We start from the raw sequence: 23697 nt of genomic DNA, 5'->3' as shown, positions 1-23697 counted from the left end.
GGTAATTGGTTTATAGTCTCTATGGGACGATCTTTGTTCTTACAGAATTTATTACTTGACGCGACCACGTATACTTGCGTGCAGATTTAAGCGGTCAAGTTTTTGGCGCCATTGCCGGGGACTAATAACCAATATCAAAACTAATTGTTTTTCGATCTACTTTGGTTTTAATCTAACGTTTTCTAATTCGAGTTGCTTTTAAATTTCTCAATTTCAGGTGACCTATTTTATGCGACGTAAGGGTTCAAAAATACAACTGCCTGCTGATTCTAAGATTGAGAAGACCTGTAAAAGAGAAAGAAACAGAAAAGACTTTAAAGGATGACCCAGAACGTCAATAATGTTTTCAACAACAATCTGAATCAGGGTAATGAGGGTAACGCTGCAGCTGAGGCAGACCTACCCCTGAGGGATTATGTACTCCCTACTATTACAGGGTTACATCCTAGTATTCGCCCACCTACTGTAGAGGTGGAAAATTTTGAGATCAAGCCTTCGATTATCCAAATGGTTCAGAATTGCGCTCATTTTGGGGGGCTACCTAATGAGGATCTGAACCTCCATATTATCAACTTTTTGGAGTTATGTGATACTTTCAAAATGAATGGAGTAAGTAATGATGCAATCCGTTTGAGGCTATTTCCATTTTCTTTGAGAGACGGAGCTCAAAGTTGGTTGATTTTGCTGCAAGACAATTCCATTGTGACATGGGAAGATCTTGCTCAAAAATTTCTTGCTAAGTATTTTCCTCCCACTAAAGTAGCCCGGATTAGAGGTGAAATAAATAATTTCTGTCAATTTGAGGGGGTATCGTTATATGACGCTTGGGAAACATTTAAAGAGCTACTTCGAAAATGTCCACATCATGGTATTGTGAAATGGATGTTGGTGCACACTTTTTATAATGGACTGAGGGGAAACATAAGGATTATAATAGATGGAGTAGCAGGTGGAGCATTTATGAGCAAAAGCATTAACGAAGCTTATGAGCTTTTGGAGGAGATGGCCATAAATAATTATAATTGGCCAGCTGAGCGAGAATATAAGAAGGTAGCAGGAGTTCTAGAAGTTGATCCTATTGTTATGCTCACTGCTCAAATTGCTTCGCTAAATAAACAAATGCAACAACAAAACAACATTTCAGCTCAAGCGATGCAACTACAACCTGCTCCTATCATTTGTTAGACATGTGGAGGCCCTCACCACTTTGAGCAATGTCCAGCGACTAGTTCTTATTCGGTAGATGATATTGTACTTGAAAAGGTTCAAGCCATTAGTAATTTCCCAAGGCAACTGAATAACAACCCATACTCTAACACTTATACTCCAGTGTATAAGAACCATCAGAATTTGTCATTGAGTAATAATCAAGCGCACTAACCACAGTATCATCCAAATCCCCTTCAATATCCTCCAATTAGACCATCTTATGGGCTAAATCCAAGACCCTTTTATGACACTCAAAGGCCACAAATTCCGCAAAATCAACAACCACCACCTCAAATGAATAAACCAGAGGTATCCGCTGATTCATTGTGCCAATTTATGACAGAAACTAGTTCCTCCATTCGAAGCTTAGAAACAAAAGTTGGCCAACTTGCAAAGTTAATGGAGGATCGTAATCAAGGGGCTTTACCTAGTTCAATTGTGGTGAATCCCAAAGAGCAATGTCAAGCTATCACTTTGAGGAGCAGGACTAAGTATGAAGGGCCTACAGTAGAAAACAAGGGCAAGAAGATAGAGGATCAACATGTCACTAGTCCAGCACAAGAGGAGGTTACTGAAGACCTTCCAAAGAAAGAGAAGCCAAAATACACCAAGCCTACACCAAAGATTCCTTATCCTTAGCAGTTTCGAAAGGCTAATCTTGACAAACAATTCTCTAAATTTGTCAAAGTATTTAAAAAACTTCACATTAACATTCCCTTTGCGGAAGCTCTTGAACAAATGCCTAGTTATGTGAAGTTTATGAAAGAGATATTGTCTAATAAAAGAAAAATGGAGGATTATGAAACCATGGCTTTGATAGAAGAGTGTAGTGCAATTATTCAAAAGAAACTTCTTCAAAAGTTAGGAGATCCCGACAGCTTCACTATACCTTGCACCATTGGGAATTTTCATTGTGAGAGGGCTTTATGTGATTTAGGTGCAAGCATTAATCTAATGCCGCTGTCAGTATTTAGAAGATTTGGTTTGGGGGAGGCTAGACCCACTACGGTTACTCTACAACTGGCCGACCGTTCATTGACACAACCCTGAGGTATTATTAAAGCCGTTCTTATCAAAGTGGAAAAATTCATCTTTCTCGCTGATTTTATTGTTCTTGATATGGAGGAAGATGAAGATGTTCCAATTATGTTGGGAAGACCATTTTTAGCCACCGGTCAAGCCTTGATAGATGTTCAAAATGGAGAGTTGAGGCTAAGAGTCCAGGGTGATGAGGTTGTATTTAATGTGTTCAAGGCTTTGAAGTATACGAGAGCAAGTGATAGTGAATTTAGTGTGAATGTAATTGAGGAACATTTGTCAAAGAGAAAACTCATCGAAGATCCACTTGAGATGAGCCTTATTTCGCAAGGAATGGAAGACTGTGTTGGCATTGTGGTCATTGAATATGTAAATTGGCTAAACTCCGTTGGACTTATTTATAAGAAGAAATATGAGGAACATGGACAAGGGCCCAAGAGACCACTACATCTATAAAGAAACCACCAGTACTTGAATTGAAGACTTTACCAGAACATCTTAAATACGCTTATTTGGGTAAGAATGACACTCTCCTGGTTATTATTTCTACTTCATTATCTACCGTTGAAGAGGAAAAATTATTAAGAGTACTCCGAGCTCATAAATCGGCCATTGGTTGGACTTTAGCTGATATAAAGGGAATTAGTCCCACCACTGTTATGCACCATATTCTCATGGAGGAGGACAGTAAGGCTAGCATTGATACTCAAAGGAGGCTAAATCCTGCTATAAAAGAGGTGGTTCAAAAAGAAATTTTGAAGTGGTTAGATGCTGGCGTTATTTATCCAATCTCACATAATTCGTGGGTAAGCCCAGTACAAGTGGTTCCGAAAAAAAGGGGATTAACAGTACTAAAAAATGAGAACATTGAGTTAATTCCAACTCGTATAGTAACGGGGTAGAGAATTTGTATTGATTTCTAGAAACTAAACAAGGCAACAAGGAAATATCACTTCCCATTGCCTTTTGTTGATCAAATGCTCGATAGACTGTCTAGCCATCACTTCTATTGCTTCTTAGATGGGTATGTCGGTTATCACCAAATACCTATTGCACCCGAAGACTAAGAGAAAATGACTTTTACTTGTCCTTATGGTACGTTTGCTTTTCGTAGAATGCCATTTGGATTATGCAATGCTCCTGCTACTTTTCAGCGATGCATGATGTCACTATTTTTTGATATGGTGGAAAAGAGCTTTGAAATATTTATGGATAATTTCTCGGTCTTTGGCTCCTCATTTGATATGTGTCTAAAGAATTTGGAGAAGGTGTTAAAGAGATGCGAAGAATCTAATTTGGTCATGAATTGGGAAAAATGTCACTTTATGGTGAGTGAAGGAATTGTTTTGGGCCATAAGATTGCGTGCAAAGGCATAGAGGTAGATCGTGCGAAGATATCAACTAATGAGAACTTGCCTCCTCCAATTTCAGTTAAGGGTGTTCAGAGTTTTCTTGGGCATGCTGGATTTTATAGAAGATTTATTAAAGATTTCTCCAAGATTTCTAAACCCCTATCTCCAGTTTTATTGAATGGAGTACATTTTAATTTTGATGTTGATTGTCGAAGTGCCTTCAATACTGTAGAGTCCAAGAACTTTACTTAGCTAGTTAGATAGTAGTATTATAGTAATTATAGTATTATCTTTATGACTGTGGATTTTTGGTTCAGACCGGGAATTATTTGGACACTCATAGTAATACTTGTAGATTTTCTAAGTTTAACCTATAGTTTAAGAATATTAATGTTAACCTAAGGTTTGATTAATATGGCTGATATTGAGGATAATATTTATTATACTATAAGGTTTAGATAAGAGCCAATAGGATTTTTTTAGCACATGTTATGTATGGGTGATTAAGGATTAAGTATTTTGAGGATTTAATTTATTAAGGGTAAAATTTGAATGCTCTAAGGTCAGTCAGCAGCTTTGAATACGTTTGAGGGCTTAGTGAAGGCTGTTTACTCAATTTGAATTAGGCTAAAAAATGTTTAATTTCGTGTTTAAATAATCAGCGAATGCCGATATATCGCAGCTATAGGGGGCGATATATCGCAGCACGTAGATACGGAAAACACGAAAAGATGCACGTTTGCCTTAGGCATATTGGTCCAGGCGATATATCGCCTATAGGGGCGATATATCGCCTCCTTCAGCATATTTTGAATGGTTTTGAATTCGTTTTCCATTCAACCATTCAAACTTTTGATAAGTCCAGCACCTTTTTGAACGAGTCTTCAACCTCTGCTGAACGATTATTCAAATTATTTTCACCTAAAAAGCCATTATTTTTATTCAAGTTAAATTAAGATCCTTTCATTCCTAAACTCTATAAATAGGACCTAGTACCCATCCATTATTCATCTTTTGCTCTAAGTTCAGAGGCTGCAAGTTGCTAGGTGAGTGTGAGAGTGTAAACACTTGGGTGGGGAAATCATAAGCTTGATCATCATAAGCTTATCAAACACTTGGGAAAGTAAGGATTTATAGTATTTCGGTTCGAGGTTTAGATTGGTCTTACAAGTCTTCAAGGTAACCCAAACTCTAGTTCGTTTCTGTACTTTTTCTTTAAAAGTTCTCATAGTCTTCTACTTATTCTAACCTTATTCTTATTTTGGTTAGGAAATCTAAGAACTCACACATAAGTTTTTGGTAAGTGTTTTTGTTGACTGTGTTTTTAGCCAACGACGTGAGAACGTCAATAATGACAAGCCTTCAAGAGAAATAAAAATGACACAGACAGTACAATCAAGAAAATAAAGAACACACGAGATTTTTATAGTGGTTCAGCCCCGATTGTCGGTAATAGCCTAATCCACTTAGAGTTGTGATTTATAAATCTATACTCAAGATCAGATGGACTGTGCCAACTGAGTTTCTTCAGTACAGATTGTGAAAATACAAGAATTCTCTCTAATTTCAGCACTTTCTCTCTCTAGAATAGACAGACCCAATTTTCTCTCTCTAGAAAGAAGAAGCAGAAGAAGAAGCCCCTCTCTCATCCCATAAGCTCTCTATTTATAGAGATGGGATCCTCAACTGATATCCCCTTATCATAGGGATATTTTATTATATTTATTACATTTATATTACAAATAAACATTCAAAATTCAAAATGCAACAAACTCCCCATTTGTGGGAAGAATGAGAGATTCCCGCGCATGTTGTTGAAGTTGTGTCTGACTTAGTCTCCTCTAGCTAGTTGGTCCACCTCCTACTCACTACCCATGCAAGTGCTGGTTGAACATGCATGGTGGTAGGATATGCATGTTGGTAGGTCGAACGTGCATGGTGGTAGGATATGCATGGTGGTAGGTTGAACGTGCATGGTGGTAGGATATGCATGGTGGTAGGTTGAACGTGCATGGTGGTAGGAGATGCACTTCTCTCCTCTAACATGCACTCTCCTCTAGCATGTCATGTTCTCCCTTGAACCAATCTTCTTGGCTTCTCCTCAGACCAAGGTGGTCCGAGGCAACCTCCTTGGCACCTCACCTTGAACAACATTGGGGCAACCTCACCTTGGACAATATTGAGGCAACCTCACCTTGGACAATATTGAGGCAACCTCACCTTGGACAATATTGAGGCAGCCTCACCTTGGACAATATTGAGGCAACCTTCTTTAGCATCTCCCAAACATGTCCGATCGAACATTGTATAGACTTTCCTTATGAAAGTCTAAGTCTCCATTCTCTTGCATGAGACTCCTCCTCCTTAGCTATTTACCTTGGACAAGTTCGAGCCAACACTTAGAAAACCTTGGGAGGCTTGCCTCCTACACACCCTTGGGGTCTCCTAGGACCACACCCTCCTTGGAGTCTCCTAGATGCATTCTCCTTAGCCTCCTAGGATGCATTCTCCAATTTTTGGGTATAACATTTGCCCCCCAAGTTTATTATACGATTTCCCTCGTATGATAAACTTTTCTTCTAGCAAAATGCTCTCGAGGTCATCCCGAAGCTCCTATCCAGTTGATAACTTTCGCGTAAACTCCCATGACAGAACTTGTCTCGAACTTGCCTTGTGATTTCTTCAAACTCTATTTATTGATGTAATGAAAACATAAGCTCCCTTTGTATATGTTGCAAAAACATTATAGTATAGAGACAAGTTGTTGAATATCCTCGATTTGGTTGCGCTCGGATTAGAATTTCGGTGATCGGAAGAACACTCTTCTTGGCATCTCAGATTATGTCCGATCGGACATTGCATACCCTTGGCCAAAAACTAAGTTCATCTTTTGGGTATGCATGGGACTTCTCCTTGGGCTTGGTCCGAGCCAACCATCTTGGAACGGATGCACGGTCTCCTCGGACTGAGCTTTCATGACATTGTCTGATCGGACACGTGCATTAGGCTCTTTGGATATGCTCGGCCTGCACCATGCAAAACATGGTCTCCTTGGGTGTGATCCGATCGAATGCAGGTACTCTCCTCGGGTATGGGTCCAAGGCAATCACTTTGGCTCTCCTCAGACATGTCCCAGCTACAAATTTTTGGAAGTTCAAACTAAGGTCCGATCGGACACTTCTTGGCTCCTCCAGTTATGTCCGATCGGGCACATATACTCTTAGACACATGGCAGGCAGGCATGCACTCTTGAGTTTATCTTTTGGGCATGCATGGGACCTCTCCTTGGACTTGGTCCGAGCCAATCTTTTTGAAGCTCACCTCGGATAGGTCCGATCCAAGCATTTGGCTCCTCCAACTATGTCCGATCGGACCCTTGGCACACATGCATGACTCTCCTCGGACATAGTCCGATCGGAGCTTTCATGATATTTCCTTGAACCAAGGTATAAGCCAATGACTTGGCTTCTCCTTGGACATGGTCCGAGCCAAGCTTTTGGCTCCTCCAACTAAGGTCTGATCGGTCACTTTGTGGCCTCTCTTTGGCCAAGGTCCAAGTCTATCTCTTGGTCGAATGTAGCACCTTAGGCACACTTCTTGTCCGATCGGACACTTCTTTTCTTATGGTGCCAAAGACCTAGGTCCGACTGGATACTTCTTGTTTCCTCTTGGTCGGATGTAGCACCTTAGGCACCAATATTTCTAGCCTACATCCTTGGACGTAGGTGAGATGCTCCTTGGATCAACATGCATCTGATCGGCCATCTCAAAGTATGCTTGGACACCAAATTTTTCAAACACTTTAAGCACCTGTATTGATCGTGAGCATGGACAAACAGGCATAAGCCGTGTTAACATGAATGCAATGCAATGCAATGCATGGAACAGTAGCCAGCCTTCTAAGCATGCACATCCGATCGGACATAGGCAGCATCACCATTTGGACGCTTCTCCTTAGACACACCTTTCGGACCAAACATGGTATACTCCATGCTATAATTTTTCCAAACATTTCACCTTTAGGCACTCTTAGGACCTTTTAAGAAAGACCATCGAAGCACCTTTGTTCGAGCCTCCCAAAATTATTTTGAGAGATTGATTTTTCTCAATAAATCTTGGTGAAAACTTGACTTCTCCTCCCAAGGAGAAATTTTCACCATGTAGCATTTATTTTGCACGTATTTGTTTGATTCACTCCAGGGAAGTCGATTGGTGATACATGCTTAGCCTACCAGGGAAGTTGTATCTGCTCTCCTGAGCAAGAAAACTTTGCACCTGGTGAGCTAAACTTGTAGCTGTTGGCATTTAGACTTTACTTCTCCTTGTTAACTTAAAACATTCTAAGTCTCCTCTAGACTTAAAAAGTTATAAGTTTTTTGTGAAGAGTAAAGTCACTCTGGTGTATGCCTTAGATTTTCGCATGAGTACTTAGTTTTCTAACTTAGAAATTCTAGACATTTCATAAGTCCATGCTAAGTATACTTTCTCACACTCTTATTGCTCTAACATTTTATGAGCATGATGTTTATGGTCACACGAATATCTGCTCCTAACTTGAGATTTTTTTAAAAATTCCAAGTTACTTAAGCTTTGCCAAGCAAGTTAGCTTAATGGCCTTTTTGGACTTTGAAAATTTACAAGTCAGCCTAAAAACAGATATATTACCTCGTGCTCTTATTGCCTGTGTTAAGTTATACACCAACATACCCCATGTGCCCCCCAGGTGGTTGGAGGTTGAAAGATCCTTAGTCACTTGCTACCTGACTGAATCTGTTCGAGCAGTTAACTACTCGTGAAACACATAGAATATATGGAAAATACTCAAGAAGTTGAACACTGCTTGAACATATCGACCAGTTGAACACTGCTCGGATAATTAACACACATGCATATTTGTAGCAAGAATCGACCACGCTGCGCGTAGTCTCTTTTATTACTCGTAAATTAAAAATGACAAAACATGTCTAACAACGAGTCTTAAACAACCAAAATTGTTCAAAATAAAATGACTGGTTAGAAAATAACCAGTTCATACACCAAACTTAAATAACAAGTCTAAAAACTCGAAACCAAGCTACCACTCTGAAAGCGGTATTTAAAAATAATATCTCCTTCGACGCTCTATGTGCACGCCACTCCAACGATTCCTGCTCCTAGCACTCCTCCTCAGCATACTCCTCCTCTTGCTTCGTTGCTCTCCTCAGCTAAGGGTGGACCTCCACATATAGTGTCTACGGTGAAGTCCACGGGTCCAGGCTGCAAGGGTGGAGATTTTTGTTGCTTGAATCCGGAGTTGCTTCTACCTCCTTCTCCTTGGGGTGTCTCTGCTCGGTACTTCTTCAACTTGCCCGACCGGAGAAGAAATTCTATCTCGTCCTTGAGGTGGTTGCATTCATTTGTGTCGTGACCATAATCTTCATGGAAGCGACAATACTTGTTCATGTCTCTCTTCCTCATCTCTCTCCTGATGGGTGGAGGCTTCTTGTAAGGAACCTCCTCTTGACTAGCAAGATATATCTCTGCTCTACTGGTTGAGAGAGTGGTGTAGTTGGTGAATTGAGGCTCATACTTGGTTGGCTTCTCACTTGAATCCACCTTTGCCTTCTTTTCTTCATGGTGGTCAGACCTATTACTTCTACGTTTCTTTCCACCATCACTAGGAGAGTCACTTGGTCTGCTTGGGTTGTTTATGCCATTCTCCCCTTTCTCTATTGCATCATCCAAATTCATATATTTTTCCGCCCGGTCAAGAAATTGTTGAAGTGTTGAAATTGGATGGCGATGGATGCTGTCCCATAGAGGACTCCGATAAATTATCCCAGCAGATATAGCAACCATCTTCCCTTCGTCTCCTACAGCAGTTGCTCTATTGGCTTCTCTCATGAACCTCTGTATATAGCTCTTTAGAGACTCATCTTTTCTTTGTTTGATATCTGCCAAGTCGTTGGCATAAACTGGTGGAGTCCGGGCAGTGCTAAATTTTCTACAAAACTCCTTCCTGAATGACTCCCAAGAGGTAATGGAGTTTGGTTTAAACCTCCAATACCACTCTTGGGCAGTGTCCGTCAAGGTGGTGGGGAAGACTCTACACCGATAGTCATCACTCACCCCGAGTAGTTCCATCTGGTCCTCAAACTTCCCAACATGTCTTATCGGGTCTGCCTTTTCGGTATAAATTGGCAGTACCGGTGCTTTGTACTTTGTTGGTGGTTGGGCTGCTCTTATTCGAGCAGAGAACGGGCTGCCACTCCGGTAGTCTATCGGATCTATCTCGGAAGGACGCTTTGACAAACCTTGCACTGCAGCTGCTAGCATGTCAAGCTGGGCTTTGATAGCTGGTGCAACTGATGAGGTTCCAAGGTTTTGACCGCCTGGTCGGGCATTACCATCTGGCACGCCACCGTCAAGTATTTCTACTTGACTGGTAGGACGGTCCAGATTTTTCCCTTCGACCGGGACGGTCCTCCTCTTGTTGGTGATAACGTCCCTTAGATCCTTCTGAGAAGCATGCTCTCCTACCCGATCAAACACCGTACTCTTCGATTTCCCAGCGGGCTTACTATGTGGGACTTCATCTCTCCTGCTACGCCGTTGGTCGGGGTGCAATGGAGGCTTCTTGGCACGCTCTAGGCAGTGTTCTCCTCCTTGTGGGTTGTGGCCCTCATTTTCCTTGGATTGGCTGGTTGGATGACTATCAGCCTCATCCCCACCATGCCCATCTTTGAACTGAGAGGTCCTCTTCTCTCTAGGAGCTTTATTTTGCTCCTGCCCAGGTGGAGTCTTTTTATTGCCCGATCGGTGACTTCTGGAGGGGGTTCTAGAGTGCTCCCCTTGGGTTGAGGTAGTGTGCGATCGAACTCCATCTCCCTCACTAGGTGGGTTATTACCACCCCTCCTTGGTCTATCATTACTCCTCCCACCAGCTTCTGTGGTCCTTGATCCTGGAGTGGTTGCCCCTCGTGCTGCAGCTTGGGCATTGGCCTGGGCCAACTTGGTAGCAGCCTCCAAAGCAAGCGCTGCTTCACGATGTCTTCGGCCGACCTCCTCCTGTTGTTGTCTGAGCTCCTCACTCCTGGCCTCCATATCACGCCTTTGCTGCTCTAACGCAGCTCTTTGCCTGGCCATCTCTTTAGCAAACTCCTCCTGCTTAGCGTGGAGTTGTGCCATCTCCTCCTGGAAGGCCCCCATGGTCTCTTGGAGCTCTTCAACTCCTGGAGTCACATCCTCAAGCATGACCCTAGGTTCATTCTCATGATATTGTGGGCTAGGACCTTCAGATCTAGCAGGTTCTTTAGAGGAGTTTGTCCTCTTGGAAGCAGCAGTGGTGTTCTTAGGCGCCATCTTGCTTTAGGGACCGTCTGTTCTTCTCTTCAGGCTCTCAATGAAAGCACCAAAATGTTGACTGTGTTTTTAGCCAACGACGTGAGAACGTCAATAACGACAAGCCTTCAAGAGAAATAAAAACGACACAGACAGTACAATCAAGAAAATAAAGAACACACGAGATTTTTATAGTGGTTCAGCCCCGATTGTCGGTAATAGCCTAATCCACTTAGAGTTGTGATTTATAAATCTATACTCAAGATCAGATGGACTGTGCCAACTGAGTTTCTTCAGTACAGATTGTGAAAATACAAGAATTCTCTCTAATTTCAGCACTTTCTCTCTCTAGAATAGACAGACCCAATTTTCTCTCTCTAGAAAGAAGAAGCAGAAGAAGAAGCCCCTCTCTCATCCCATAAGCTCTCTATTTATAGAGATGGGATCCTCAACTGATATCCCCTTATCATAGGGATATTTTATTATATTTATTACATTTATATTACAAATAAACATTCAAAATTCAAAATGCAACAAACTCCCCATTTGTGGGAAGAATGAGAGATTCCCGCGCATGTTGTTGAAGTTGTGTCTGACTTAGTCTCCTCTAGCTAGTTGGTCCACCTCCTACTCACTACCCATGCAAGTGCTGGTTGAACATGCATGGTGGTAGGATATGCATGTTGGTAGGTCGAACGTGCATGGTGGTAGGATATGCATGGTGGTAGGTTGAACGTGCATGGTGGTAGGAGATGCACTTCTCTCCTCTAACATGCACTCTCCTCTAGCATGTCATGTTCTCCCTTGAACCAATCTCCTTGGCTTCTCCTCAGACCAAGGTGGTCCGAGGCAACCTCCTTGGCACCTCACCTTGAACAACATTGGGGCAACCTCACCTTGGACAATATTGAGGCAACCTCACCTTGGACAATATTGAGGCAACCTCACCTTGGACAATATTGAGGCAACCTCACCTTGGACAATATTGAGGCAACCTTCTTTAGCATCTCCCAACACATGTCCGATCGAACATTGTATAGACTTTCCTTATGAAAGTCTAAGTCTCCATTCTCTTGCATGAGACTCCTCCTCCTTAGCTATTTACCTTGGACACGTTCGAGCCAACACTTAGAAAACCTTGGGAGGCTTGCCTCCTACACACCCTTGGGGTCTCCTAGGACCACACCCTCCTTGGAGTCTCCTAGATGCATTCTCCTTAGCCTCCTAGGATGCATTCTCCAATTTTTGGGTATAACAGTTTTCTCAATGGTTTAGTCCTTCCATTCCTTTCAATTCTCTTCTTCTCTATACTCACTCTTTTTTCAAATGGTTCTTAGGAGTGTTCCAAAGTCCCACCTCTGTCCTCTTATCCCGGTATTTTGGTAAGGAAAATAGGATAGAATTCATATGTTATATGTTTTATATGTGTTATCTTATGTTTTTATGTTATGAAATGTGTTATGATATGTATGTATGTAGGCTTGGGCATATGACCCATATGACTAACAAGCCCCAAACAGATTATGGGCATATAACCTACTTAGCTAGTAGGACCTCACTAATCTAATGGGCATATGACTTGTTTATTCTATGGGACCCCAAGTAATAATGGTCATTATAGTATGTGTATGATATAAGTGTTATGTTATGTTTTTATGTTTCTTATGAAATTTATGTATATGAACTATGTGTTAGATTTTCCTTGCTGGGCATTAGGCTCATTCCTTTTTGTTTATATGTGTAGGAAAGTAGCTATATTGGCGGGTAAGATTCGTGGATGCTTGGGAGAATGTGTATCGGTGATGAATGGATTCAAGGAGTCGAGAGTTCGATTTCGAGGATGTAGTCTTTTGTCTTTATGGTTTTTACATGTATTTTTCCGCATTTGTTATGTAATACCGTTTTATTCTAAATAATGTTATGTTTTGTTTTTAAAACAATGGGATCCCATATCCTACTTGAGATTTTATGTAAGTTAACTCTTATTTTTACAAGTTTTCTTAATAAAGTATGATCTTTTTCACTTGTAAGTTCTATTAAAGATTAGGGTCTATGTATAGTTTTCGTTAATGGTCCAAAGTCTAGAGTAGTTGGGTAAGGCATGTCATTTACTGGTGGAACTTGAGCACAGAGCTTACTGGGCAATGAAAAAGTTAAACGTTGATCTCTTTATGGCGGGACAGAATAGGCTTATGGAGTTGAACGAGCTCGATGAATTTAAGAATGAATCTTATGAGAATGCGAGGATTTATGAAGACAAGTCCAAGGCCTTTCATGATAAGTGAATACTTAGCCAGGATTTTCAACAGGGAGACAAAGTGTTGCTATTTAATTCTCAATTTATGCTCTTTCCTGGTAAATTGTAGAGTCCCAGAATATTTACTTAACTAGCTAGATAGTAGTAGTAGTAGTAGTAGTAGTAGTAGTAGTAGTAGTAGTAGTAGTAGTAGTAGTAGTAGCAGTAGTAGTAGTAGAAGTAATAGTAGTTAGTATTAGTTTGTAGTATGTTAGATTCCGTAGATTTTGGTTCAAGTCGGGAGTTAGTTGGAAACTTGTAGCAACAGTTATGAATTTTATAAGTTTAACCTATAGCTTAAGCATATTAATTTTTACATAATGTTTTATTTATTTTAGTAATTATGATTATTATAGTATAGTATAGGTTTATGATATTAGTAGTCTTGTTGGTCGAAAAGGGGGTGATTGCATAAGAATAAATTAATTATGATATTATTAAAAAGTGTTATGGATCGAGCCTACATAAAGCCCAATAAGATTTTAGGCTTAGTAAATTCGAAATCAGCCTAGGGAATTAGAGTTTATTATTTTATGGTTAGTTAAGATATTTGTGGATTAAGATGTTATTTATATAATTAAATAGATTTTTCATAACTTTAGGGTACTGTAACTTCTGACCTATTTTTGACTCAGTTATATTATGAATTTCGAAAAATAATATTTCCAAAAAGTAGTAGATAATTAAATTAGCTTTCTAACGGTATAAAGATGGTCTAAATCGGATTCCTACAACTTCAGTTATGTTGATTTTACGACATGTGAGTTTAGAGTTACGAGATTTAGGAAGTTAGAGGTTGGGATATTTTTTTATGTTAAATTATTCCTTAATTATTTAATAAAAATATTAATAAGATAATTTAGAGATATTTTCTACAGAAGTTAGGATTCTATTTTATTTAAATTTAAATATGGATTATATTTGGAATGAAATTAAGTATTTTTAAATAAAAGAAAGATCTAGAAACTCTAGAACCTTCCAGAACCACTAAGAGCATGACACTTGTCATAATCATGTTTATTTAAGGATTTAAGTATTTTTTTTTAATATGATAGTTTCACTCTCAAACTCTATAAATAGGACCTAGTGCTCAGCCATTTTCTTCATTCTTCTAGTACTTGATCAGAGCCTCCAAGGTGCTAGTGTTAGTATAGAGAGATACACTTGGGTTTGGGATAAAAGGCTTATCATCTTAATCTTTATAAACACTTGGGTAGTGAGAAAAAGTGTGTTTTCAATATTGAGGTGTCAATTAGTTCTAGTTCATCCAAGGTAATATTATTCATAAGTTCTATTCTTTATGATTCCTTAGTTTTCCTTAAGTTTCTTTCAGATCCTAACTTCTGTTTACGGTTTCGTGGTTAGGTGTTTAAGTTCTTAAACATTAAGGTTCTCGGTAAGTTTCCCTCTTTGATGGTTTAGTTTTCTTTCATATTCTTTTTCTATAGATACTCATATGTTTTTATGTTGGTTTTAGGAGTATTCCAAATCCCGACCTTGTTCTCAAATATCCCGGTGTTGGTAAGGAAAATAGGATAGATTTTATGTGTTTATATGTTATGACATGTTTATGTTATGATAAGTATATGATTAGTATGTTTTTTAGTCGCTTGGGCACATGACTTGCTTAGACAAGCAAGCCCCGAGAATTTATGATTGGGCATATGACTTGTTAAGATAATAAGCCCCAATAATGGATGATTGGGCATATGACTTGCTTAGATAAGGAAGCCCCAAGAAGTTATATTGGGCAAATGACTTGTTTAGCTAACAATCCCCAATAGTTTATATTGGCCATTAATGTTGTAGTCATATGTGATATATGTTTATAGTCATATGTTTTATAGTATATGAATATGATGTAGTCTTATGTTTATGATATATGTTGTATGTTGACAGTAGATTTTCTTTACTGAGCATTAGGCTTACTCCTTTATTTTTAGCTTGATGAAGGAGAATGAATATGGAAGGCGGAAGGATTCTTGGTAGCTTGGCTTGTGTGTTTAGGATTAATGGAATGGATGTGCTGCGTGTCGATGGAGGATGATGTTTATTTTAGTCTTTTAAAATTATGTTTTGATGTAATTCCGCAACTAGTTTTTTTAAAGTTATGTTTTATGTGTTGTAATCAATGGGATCCCATACCATGTCACATTTTATTTTAGATTTTTACTCTATTTTGTATTAGTACAATATTTTGGGTTTTCAATAAATATATGTTATTTCTTATGATCGTAGATATGTTATTTCTTATGATCGTATCAAACTAGTAGCTATGTCTAGTAGTTTTAATGGTCCAAGGTCTTAGAAATAGTTGGGTCATTACATAAATTGAAGTCGAGTTGGTCAGGATCATACACAGTTGTTGCTTCATTTTCATATGGAGCGGTGCAAATTCATAGTGAGAAAACGAGACACTTTAAGGTGAATGGTCAGATATGGAAGCATTATTTGGAAGGCCCGCTGGAAAAATGCAAGTCTGTGGTGATTATAGAACCTTTCTGAATTAGGTGTTCACAGTCCGGCTAAAAGACGTTAAAGACAGCGCTCTTAGGATGCATTGCTATAGTTATTTTAAATTTTAAATTTTATGTTATTTGTTTTTGTTTTTGTTTGGAACAATATTTTTAGCGATTTTGTTATAGTGTTTTTAGTTTTAATTTGGAATAAATTGTGTTGTAACTCATAAACCATGAAAAACCAATTGAAGTTTAGGTGCTTGTGGCGCCCCAGTGCTACATTCAAGCGCTATAGCACTACAATAATATATTTTTTTTCTAAGCTGAAGAGCTACAAGGCTAGTAATATGGTGCTACATCGCTTATTCCAGAGAGTTTTGGACCTTTGACTAGCACATAGCACATAGCGCTACAACGCTACTTCCAGAACCAACGGGTGGCCAGATGCCAAGGCAGTGCTACAACGCTCCACATATACCGCTACATCGCTCTAAGACATCCAAAACTTCAAATGATAGGGTCTCAATTTTTTTTTTCGCCAAATCACATTCTCTTATTCTCCGATTTCATTTCCCCTTTTTCCTCTCTACTCAAACCACCCCCTACCACCTATTATCCTCCATTAAAACATTCTCCAAGGTATTCCAATATCTTTATTATTCATCCTTTCTCTCTTCTCAGCCATATTACCCATAACTCTATTCTTCTAAACCAAACCAATTTCCACATCAAAGTTTTGAACCCTAAAATGAAAATTTTCAAATTTCTTGAAGACAATTGAAATTTTCAAGGGGCTTTGGTCAATCAAGCATGTGAAAGACAATCTCACGGGTTAGTAAGTGTTTTCACTCCATTTTGTCTCAAGATTATATTAAGTTTGGGGGTGGGTACAAATTTTTTTTGTCTTTGGGTAGAAATTGGATTTTGTTCTTGTGTTAGATTGTGTTTGGGTATATTGTCCTGCAATATTGGATTTGTAGGGTGATTTAGAAGAATGAAAGTGCATAAATTATAGGTAGGTGCTGAAGAATTTTTTTTTTTTTTGAATTTTATAGGCAGTACGCCCATGATAGCTTTAGATTATCTTGTTTAGCAAAATCAATACATGGTCCAGCAGCATCAGATGATGCATCAGTACATGGGACAGCAGTATGAGAATGAGGTAAACCATGTGACTCGTTTAAATAATTTGGTGAATTGTTGATCTTTGAATGATGTGGATCAGAACTATTTTGCTCCACCACCATGGTATCCACCTTATTCTTGGCTATTCCCACTAACTCTGCCTCTGCCATTTGATGGATTTCAGGCTCCGCTGTCTCAACCATTTGAGGGACCCTCTTTCCAGCCTCCATAACCGCCATACCGATGTGGTTGTTCAGGTAAGTCTCTTTTCTCATTCTTTATGCACTTTAACATTGCAGACAATGTTAAATTTTAAGTTTGGGGGAGGGATTTATTTTTAGTTTTATGTTATTTGATGTGTTTTCAATTTGGTTTGCTAGTTAGTTTGTATTGAGTCATGTTTTAGAGTGTAAACTAAGTTGATGATAATTGTTATTCTGATGTGATTGATTGTGTTGCTGTATAATCCAAAGGAAAAGTTGATGTGCTTCTGAAAAAAAAATTGTGTGCTTGGTTAGATTACTTTGATTTTTCACTGTGATCTGTTGACATTAGAGATCTATTGCTCATGATGTGCAAATGTTATAATTGAATTATTTTATGCATGTCGAATTTGGATTGCGGATTGAAAACGATTGAATTTTTTTTCTAGAACCTGTTTGCTTACTATTTGAGATTAAATTTGAAACAATGCAAATTTAGGAAAAAGATATAAATAATTTTTGGACTGGTTGTACCTTTCAAGCTAACCCTATTAAATTTTATCCTTAGTTAACCATTTTGAGCCTTATAACTGTTTTCTTGTTAATACATTCTTTTGAACCTAGCTGTGAATTGGATTACCATATATTCTTTTGACCCATACCATGAGCATGAAAACTATTATGTGAGGGAGTGAATGTGTACTTGGATGATATGTATCATGTGTTATTTAGAAAATTTCTTGTGATTGAGAAGAGTTAAAAGAAAGAAAAAGATAGTGCAAAAGGACTACATTGCCAAATAGTTATCTATTGAAGAATCTAAGTTTGGGGGAGTGTAAGGTGAGACCCCAAGGGATACCTGGGATATCCTTACAGTTTAGACCGCGAACCCAAGGCCTGGTAAAGCGCCTAGGACGACATGGCCGTACTTGTAGGACCTGGGGTTGGCTTGATTTTATATTAAATGTTTGATATGCGTTTATCATCTGCTTGATTTTATATTAAACTACACTGAATTGCATCTGTATACTCATCACCTTCTTAACCCTTCCAAAACCTGGAAGTCCCACCGCGAAACCCATCGTGATGCTCCCTTATTTCCATTATGGAATACTCAAAGGCTGAAATGGCCTCACCGATTTCTGACACTCTAATCTGACCTGCTATCAGGCTAAGAACTTTACGACGCATCCCATTACTATAAAGCTTTCATAACCTGTTACACTTTCATGATGCCCGAATGAAGAGAATAAAAGAATAGCATGAGATTCATCCAGAATCTCCCAATTAATCTCAATGTCCATCGGATTCCAAATCCTATCCTTATACCACAATAAATTCATATTCGACACTGCACAACTCTCACAACTCTTAGCTAATCCAGCTAAGACTTTCCATTCAACCTTTCTTACATGTGGTTCAATTAGTCATCTTTCTTTCTAATCCTTTCCGAAATGATAATCTCAAACATAAAACTGGCCACCTGGCCCACCAGAAACTCTTCTCTAGTTCTGGTCAGATCCTTTAACCAACATGTTGCATATGCAATTACTTTTCTATTGAGACGTCATAATGACCCACTAACTGATGTTGATCTGTAAGAAGACTTAAAACTCTTTCCCAATGCACCTGCAATATCCTTACCACCCAAGGACTGTAACGCCCCAACTCCAGGGACCGTTACGGTGTGCCTTGTAAACAGTGCTAAACTCGCTAATCGAGTCATTTGGCCAAAAACGTGTAACTAAGTATGATTAGCGATTTAGGGATTAAACATATTGGTTAAGATGTAATGTTTCACTAGAACGTTTAACATATATATTAGGATCCCGAAAATATAATTTCAGAGTCTATTACAGAAAATATTTACAACAGGTCGTTCTAAGCGGCAAAACAGGGTTCAACCCTAGTTCCTCTTTAAACCTCGGCCGTGGCGGACGAGCAGCTGCATATGTACACGTCATCACCTAAGCTCTCCAACTCAAGGATGGTCCAGCTTCCTCTTGCCTTTACCTGCACCACATAGCACCCGTGAGCCGAAGCCCATCAAGAAAACACAATAAAGCATGATATAATATCAACAATAATCATAATAGCCATTCAGGACCAACGGTCCAAAACAGATAAGTGACAATAGCCAAAAATCACAGAAGTGGGTACAGCTCCCTCTAGCCATGTGACGATAGGGTCACCAAGGCTTAATTGATAAGTGGTTCTTTCATAAGTTTGATCAGGATAGGTGCATGGTGATTGGTCACCAACATAACCATCCTCCCGACTCTAGAGTCGTAACTAAGGACAGCGTCCCCCAGCTATGTGACAAACAGTCACCGGGGTCATATACCTTGGCTATAAACATCTGGTCTTAGACCAGGCAAGCGCTTATAAGTTCTTCGACTTTAGGGTCAGTCCAACATTAATGCCATAGAGCTATTCAATGCATGTTCTTCGACTTTAGGATCGGTCCCTGACTAGTCAGTGCCATACACAAGTAAGTCATGCCACCAAACATATATCACATGTTTAATATCCATAAACAAGGTATTCAGCATGCTTACTAAATAGATACCAGTACAATAAGGACCATGCACAACCACAGAGGCTCAAGCTCTTAATGATATCATACACAGTATACAAAGCATGTCCTAATCACATGTTTCTCATGCGTCATATGAATAATATTCAACAATCCAACATGCACCAATAACAGCCATGCATGTCACGTTTAATAATCAACCAACATGCATCAAGAATAACCATGCATGTCATACTTAATAGTCAACCGACATGCATCAAGAATAACCATGCATGTCATACTTAATAGTCAACCAACATGCATCAAGAATAGCCATGCATGTCATACTTAATAGTCAACCGACATGCATCAAGAATAGCCATGCATGGCATACATATACACAGGGTACAGTTTTCTTACCTCCGATTCGAGTGAGAATAAGAGCAAGAACGACCCCTGAGAACGATCGATCCTTAATCCTTTAGTGGTCACCTAGTCATAACCAAATCAATCTCCAATCAATGAAAATGACCAAAGATAGGGTCTTAACCTAAACCCCACTCTTGGGACCTTGAAACATGCCCACACGGTGAGTAGATTCGTTTCCGGGCCTTAAGGATTGAAACCCCAAGCCAAAAGCCCTTAAAAACACCCAAAACAGGGTTCTGAAGGAACAGGGTAGCGCTACAGCGCTGCCCTTCTAGCGCCCCAGCGCTTAAGACAGAACCACAAACCGCCCAACCTCCTTGCAGGTAGCGCTGTAGCACCCTACACTGGGCGCTGTAGCGCTACCTTCAGCCAGCCAATTCCCATAATTTCCTTCCTTCGATTCTACCATTTCTAACCCAATCCAAAAGCTTCCAAACATCAAATTAACTCCCAAATGAACCAAAATACCACCTCCACATGTCCTAGGGACCACAACCCCAAGAACCCTAGCCAAAACTCCAACCAATTCCCAACTTCCAACCCAAAAACCAGCTGAAGCTTAACATAGAAAACAGAGTAAAACCAAGAGTTCTAGTGGCTAGAAACTCACCTCAATCTCAGCAACACACCCTCTTCAATGGTGGAGCGTAACCCTAGCTTGGCTAAGCTTGGTTCCTTGGCTTAATTCCTCAAACTGAGCTTGAAAATCCAAAGAGAAAAGAGGAAGAAAATCTATCGGGAGAGAAGGAGGAGAGGCTCTGTTTTTGTTACTCTTCTACAACCTTAATGGCTAATATATATCCTTTGAGGGGAAAGGACCTAAATACCCATAGGTAAAATAAAACCTTAACAGCCACCAAGGGCAAAACCGTCCTTTCGCACCTATTTCATTAATCACAATTAACACCCTCCAACTCTCGCTATTCTCAATAACCTCAAATACCAATAATCCATATCCCATTACCCTTTAATTCCCGATAATGCTCTAATCATTAAATTCACCCCGAGACTCACCCCGAGCCCCGAACTTAAACCCGTTATGACTAGACCGAACACTTACCTTCATGTGGCTATATTAATTATTCACAACCATGCACTCAAAATACACAAACACGCCCTCAACGGGCCAAGTTACCAAAATGCCCTCATAATAAAATATGAACCCATATGCTTGCATCCACCATCATATAATAGTATAATCCACGTAAACATGCATATAACCATTAAATACCATAATAAATCAATTATGGCCCTCCCGGCCTCCTAATCAAGGTCCTAAACCTTATTAGGAAATTTGGGGCATTACAAGGACACTCCTGCCCCTAAGGCGTTCCTTAACTTTGGCAAATCTCCACAGAGAAAATACCACAATACCATCGTCAAAGATGATCACAAATCCCATTCAAATAAACCTTTGAATGCTCTATTCATCTGATTCACAAACACTTGGCACTAAATCAATACTCAAGACATATTCAGCACTCTCAGTGCTCTTATCTGATACAAACACAATGTTTTATATAACTTCCTCTCTGATCTCTAACTAGTCCTAACCAGATCCAAGATCCACCTTAGAGAATTCCATCTTACTCCATAACTAAATCTTTAATTCTTACAACTCTGCTGAGCCATTCAAAACAATGCTTACATCTGATTCCATCCCTGGAACTGATCCAATCGCCATTCTAGTCTCCTTTCATATAAAATAAGCCCTGGCAAGTCCCCTGGAAACACATCCAGAAACTCACAGACTAGTCCAGTCTGTCCTGATCTCACTGGCACAATCTAAGTGGTATCCACCACACTAGCTAAGAGTTCTATGCATCTCCCTGCGATAAAACTCTAGCTCTCACTACAGATGTCATAATACAAAACCATGCACCATGCCAACTATCACAAGGCTTCCCACTCTCAAGCCCAAGAGTTACTATCCCTTCCTTTCCATTTAGCATTGCCCCATAACTACTTAGCCAATCCATTCCCTGGATCAAACCAAAGCCAGTCATAACCAGCTTTATCAAAATCACTAATAAGTTCTTCCACAATAATTCACGTGATCACTTAAATTATCAATACAGTATCACTTTTCATCATAACATAACCATATCACCTGTATATCAACTTTATACCTCTCTATATACATCAAATAAAGGACAACATGGCACCAAATCAATCAGCAAAAAATAAAGATCAGAACCAAAAACTGACCTGCCACCCCCGAGGAACTAGTCTCGGTCTCAGACTCTGACTACCTCGGAATAAACACTCGAGTTGGAATCGAGCTATCTATACCCTTTTTCTCATGCTCTCTTAGCATTGGGCAATCCTTTTAGAAATTCCCAACCATGCCACATGCGAAACATGCCCTTACTCGGCATTCTCCCAAATGACGCCTCTTGCACCGCGTGCATATTGGACGAGTTTTCCAGCTTTCATTCTTACTTGCTCCAATAAGTGGAGATACCACTATCTGAGCTCCATGCTCCCTGGCACTCTTTTTCTCATTTATTATGCTCTCAACAGCAAGAGCCTTCCCTACCACCTGGGCATAGGTAGATACTTCATGCACTGGGGCAACTCTAATGCCCTGAGCTATTCCAGGATTCAATCCCTGAACAAACTTTTCATTCCGAGCTATATCTGTGGGTACCATGTCAAAAGCATACTCGGCCAACCCATTAAATTTATTAACATACTCGGTTACTGTTGCCCTACCCTGAACGAGATTCAGAAACTCATTCATCTTAGCGGTCTTAGCTGCATCACAGTAATACTTCTCATTAAACAACTGCCTAAATTCTTTCCAATCCATCACAACTGTGTCTCGTGTCTGGGATACTATTTCCCACCACGTCCGAGCATCATCCCGCAATACATATGTCGCACAAATCACCCTATCGTGACCTACCAGCTCCATACTGTCTAGAATGGAACTGATCATGCATATCCATTGCTCAACTCCGAATGGATCTAGGCCTCCCTCAAAGACTGGAGGGTAATATTCCTTGAATCTTCCACAAATAAATTCCCATCTATTCTTAACCCTAGGCTAAGCTAAAGCTGATGCCACTCCTGGCATAGCAAAGGAAGAGGTGCTCCCCAACAGATTCCGTTGTTGCTTCAAACACCTAATCTCTTCCTCATGCCTCTACAACATTGATTGCAAATCTGTAAGCATCTGCTGAAAATTCATAGGTGCAGATGAAGAACTGATACCCTAGCTGTAACTCCCAGCCTCATTATAACCACCACCAGGCCTCATTATCTGCCTTGGCTATAAACCTGTTGATTGAATCTGCAGTCAATAACTTGACCCATTAATCATAATGAGCATATCAAGAACTTTCCCCATGGGATAAATCTTACCACAACACAATCACAACCCACTTGCAGTACTAAGAACATGCCCATGGAATTCATACATCAATCATAATCCCTGCTCTTCCAATATTCATACCATGCCTCCAACTACAGCATGCAAATATCACAATTAAATAAATTCATTGAGCAGGTAATCGCATAATCACATCCATATATATATTCACGGAGCATATAATCATATAGTCAAGAGTCAAGCTCTATCAGAATCTCATGCTCCCTAATACAATGTGCAGGTAAAGCATTTACGTTCTATTTAAGCAGTTAAGGACATAACTACAGAAATAGTTACCATTCCCTGAGTGAAGCTATCTTCAGTAATGAGTGTACATGCCTAGCTTGTCTTGAAGAACCATAAACCTTGGCTCGCTCT

The 23697-nt window shown here is 39.7% G+C and overlaps 1 protein-coding gene across 1 annotated transcript; it reads left to right on the top strand.

Moving 5' to 3' along the window:
• The first annotated feature begins 2328 nt into the window (after positions 1-2328).
• LOC133792323 (uncharacterized) lies at positions 2329-16672 on the top strand. Its single transcript, XM_062230226.1, has 5 exons — positions 2329-2616; positions 2730-3053; positions 3171-3271; positions 3362-3827; positions 16655-16672. The coding sequence occupies exons 1-5, from the start codon at positions 2329-2331 to the stop codon at positions 16670-16672; spliced, it is 1197 nt and encodes a 398-aa protein (XP_062086210.1).
• Positions 16673-23697: the final 7025 nt, after the last annotated feature.

This window comes from Humulus lupulus, chromosome 7 (assembly GCF_963169125.1).
Source record: "Humulus lupulus chromosome 7, drHumLupu1.1, whole genome shotgun sequence".
NCBI classification, from domain to species: Eukaryota; Viridiplantae; Streptophyta; class Magnoliopsida; order Rosales; family Cannabaceae; genus Humulus; species Humulus lupulus.
This window is presented reverse-complemented; position numbering and strand designations above follow the sequence as displayed.

Excerpts from the sequence above, each read along its gene's own strand:
- LOC133792323 (XM_062230226.1), top strand. The coding sequence starts at position 2,329 with ATGGAGGAAGATGAAGATGTTCCAATTATGTTGGGAAGACCATTTTTA. Across the intron at positions 2,617-2,729 it reads GCATTGTGGTCATTGAATAT|ACTTTACCAGAACATCTTAA; the intron begins GTAAATTGGCTA and ends CTTGAATTGAAG. Across the intron at positions 3,272-3,361 it reads TTCTATTGCTTCTTAGATGG|AATGCCATTTGGATTATGCA; the intron begins GTATGTCGGTTA and ends TGCTTTTCGTAG.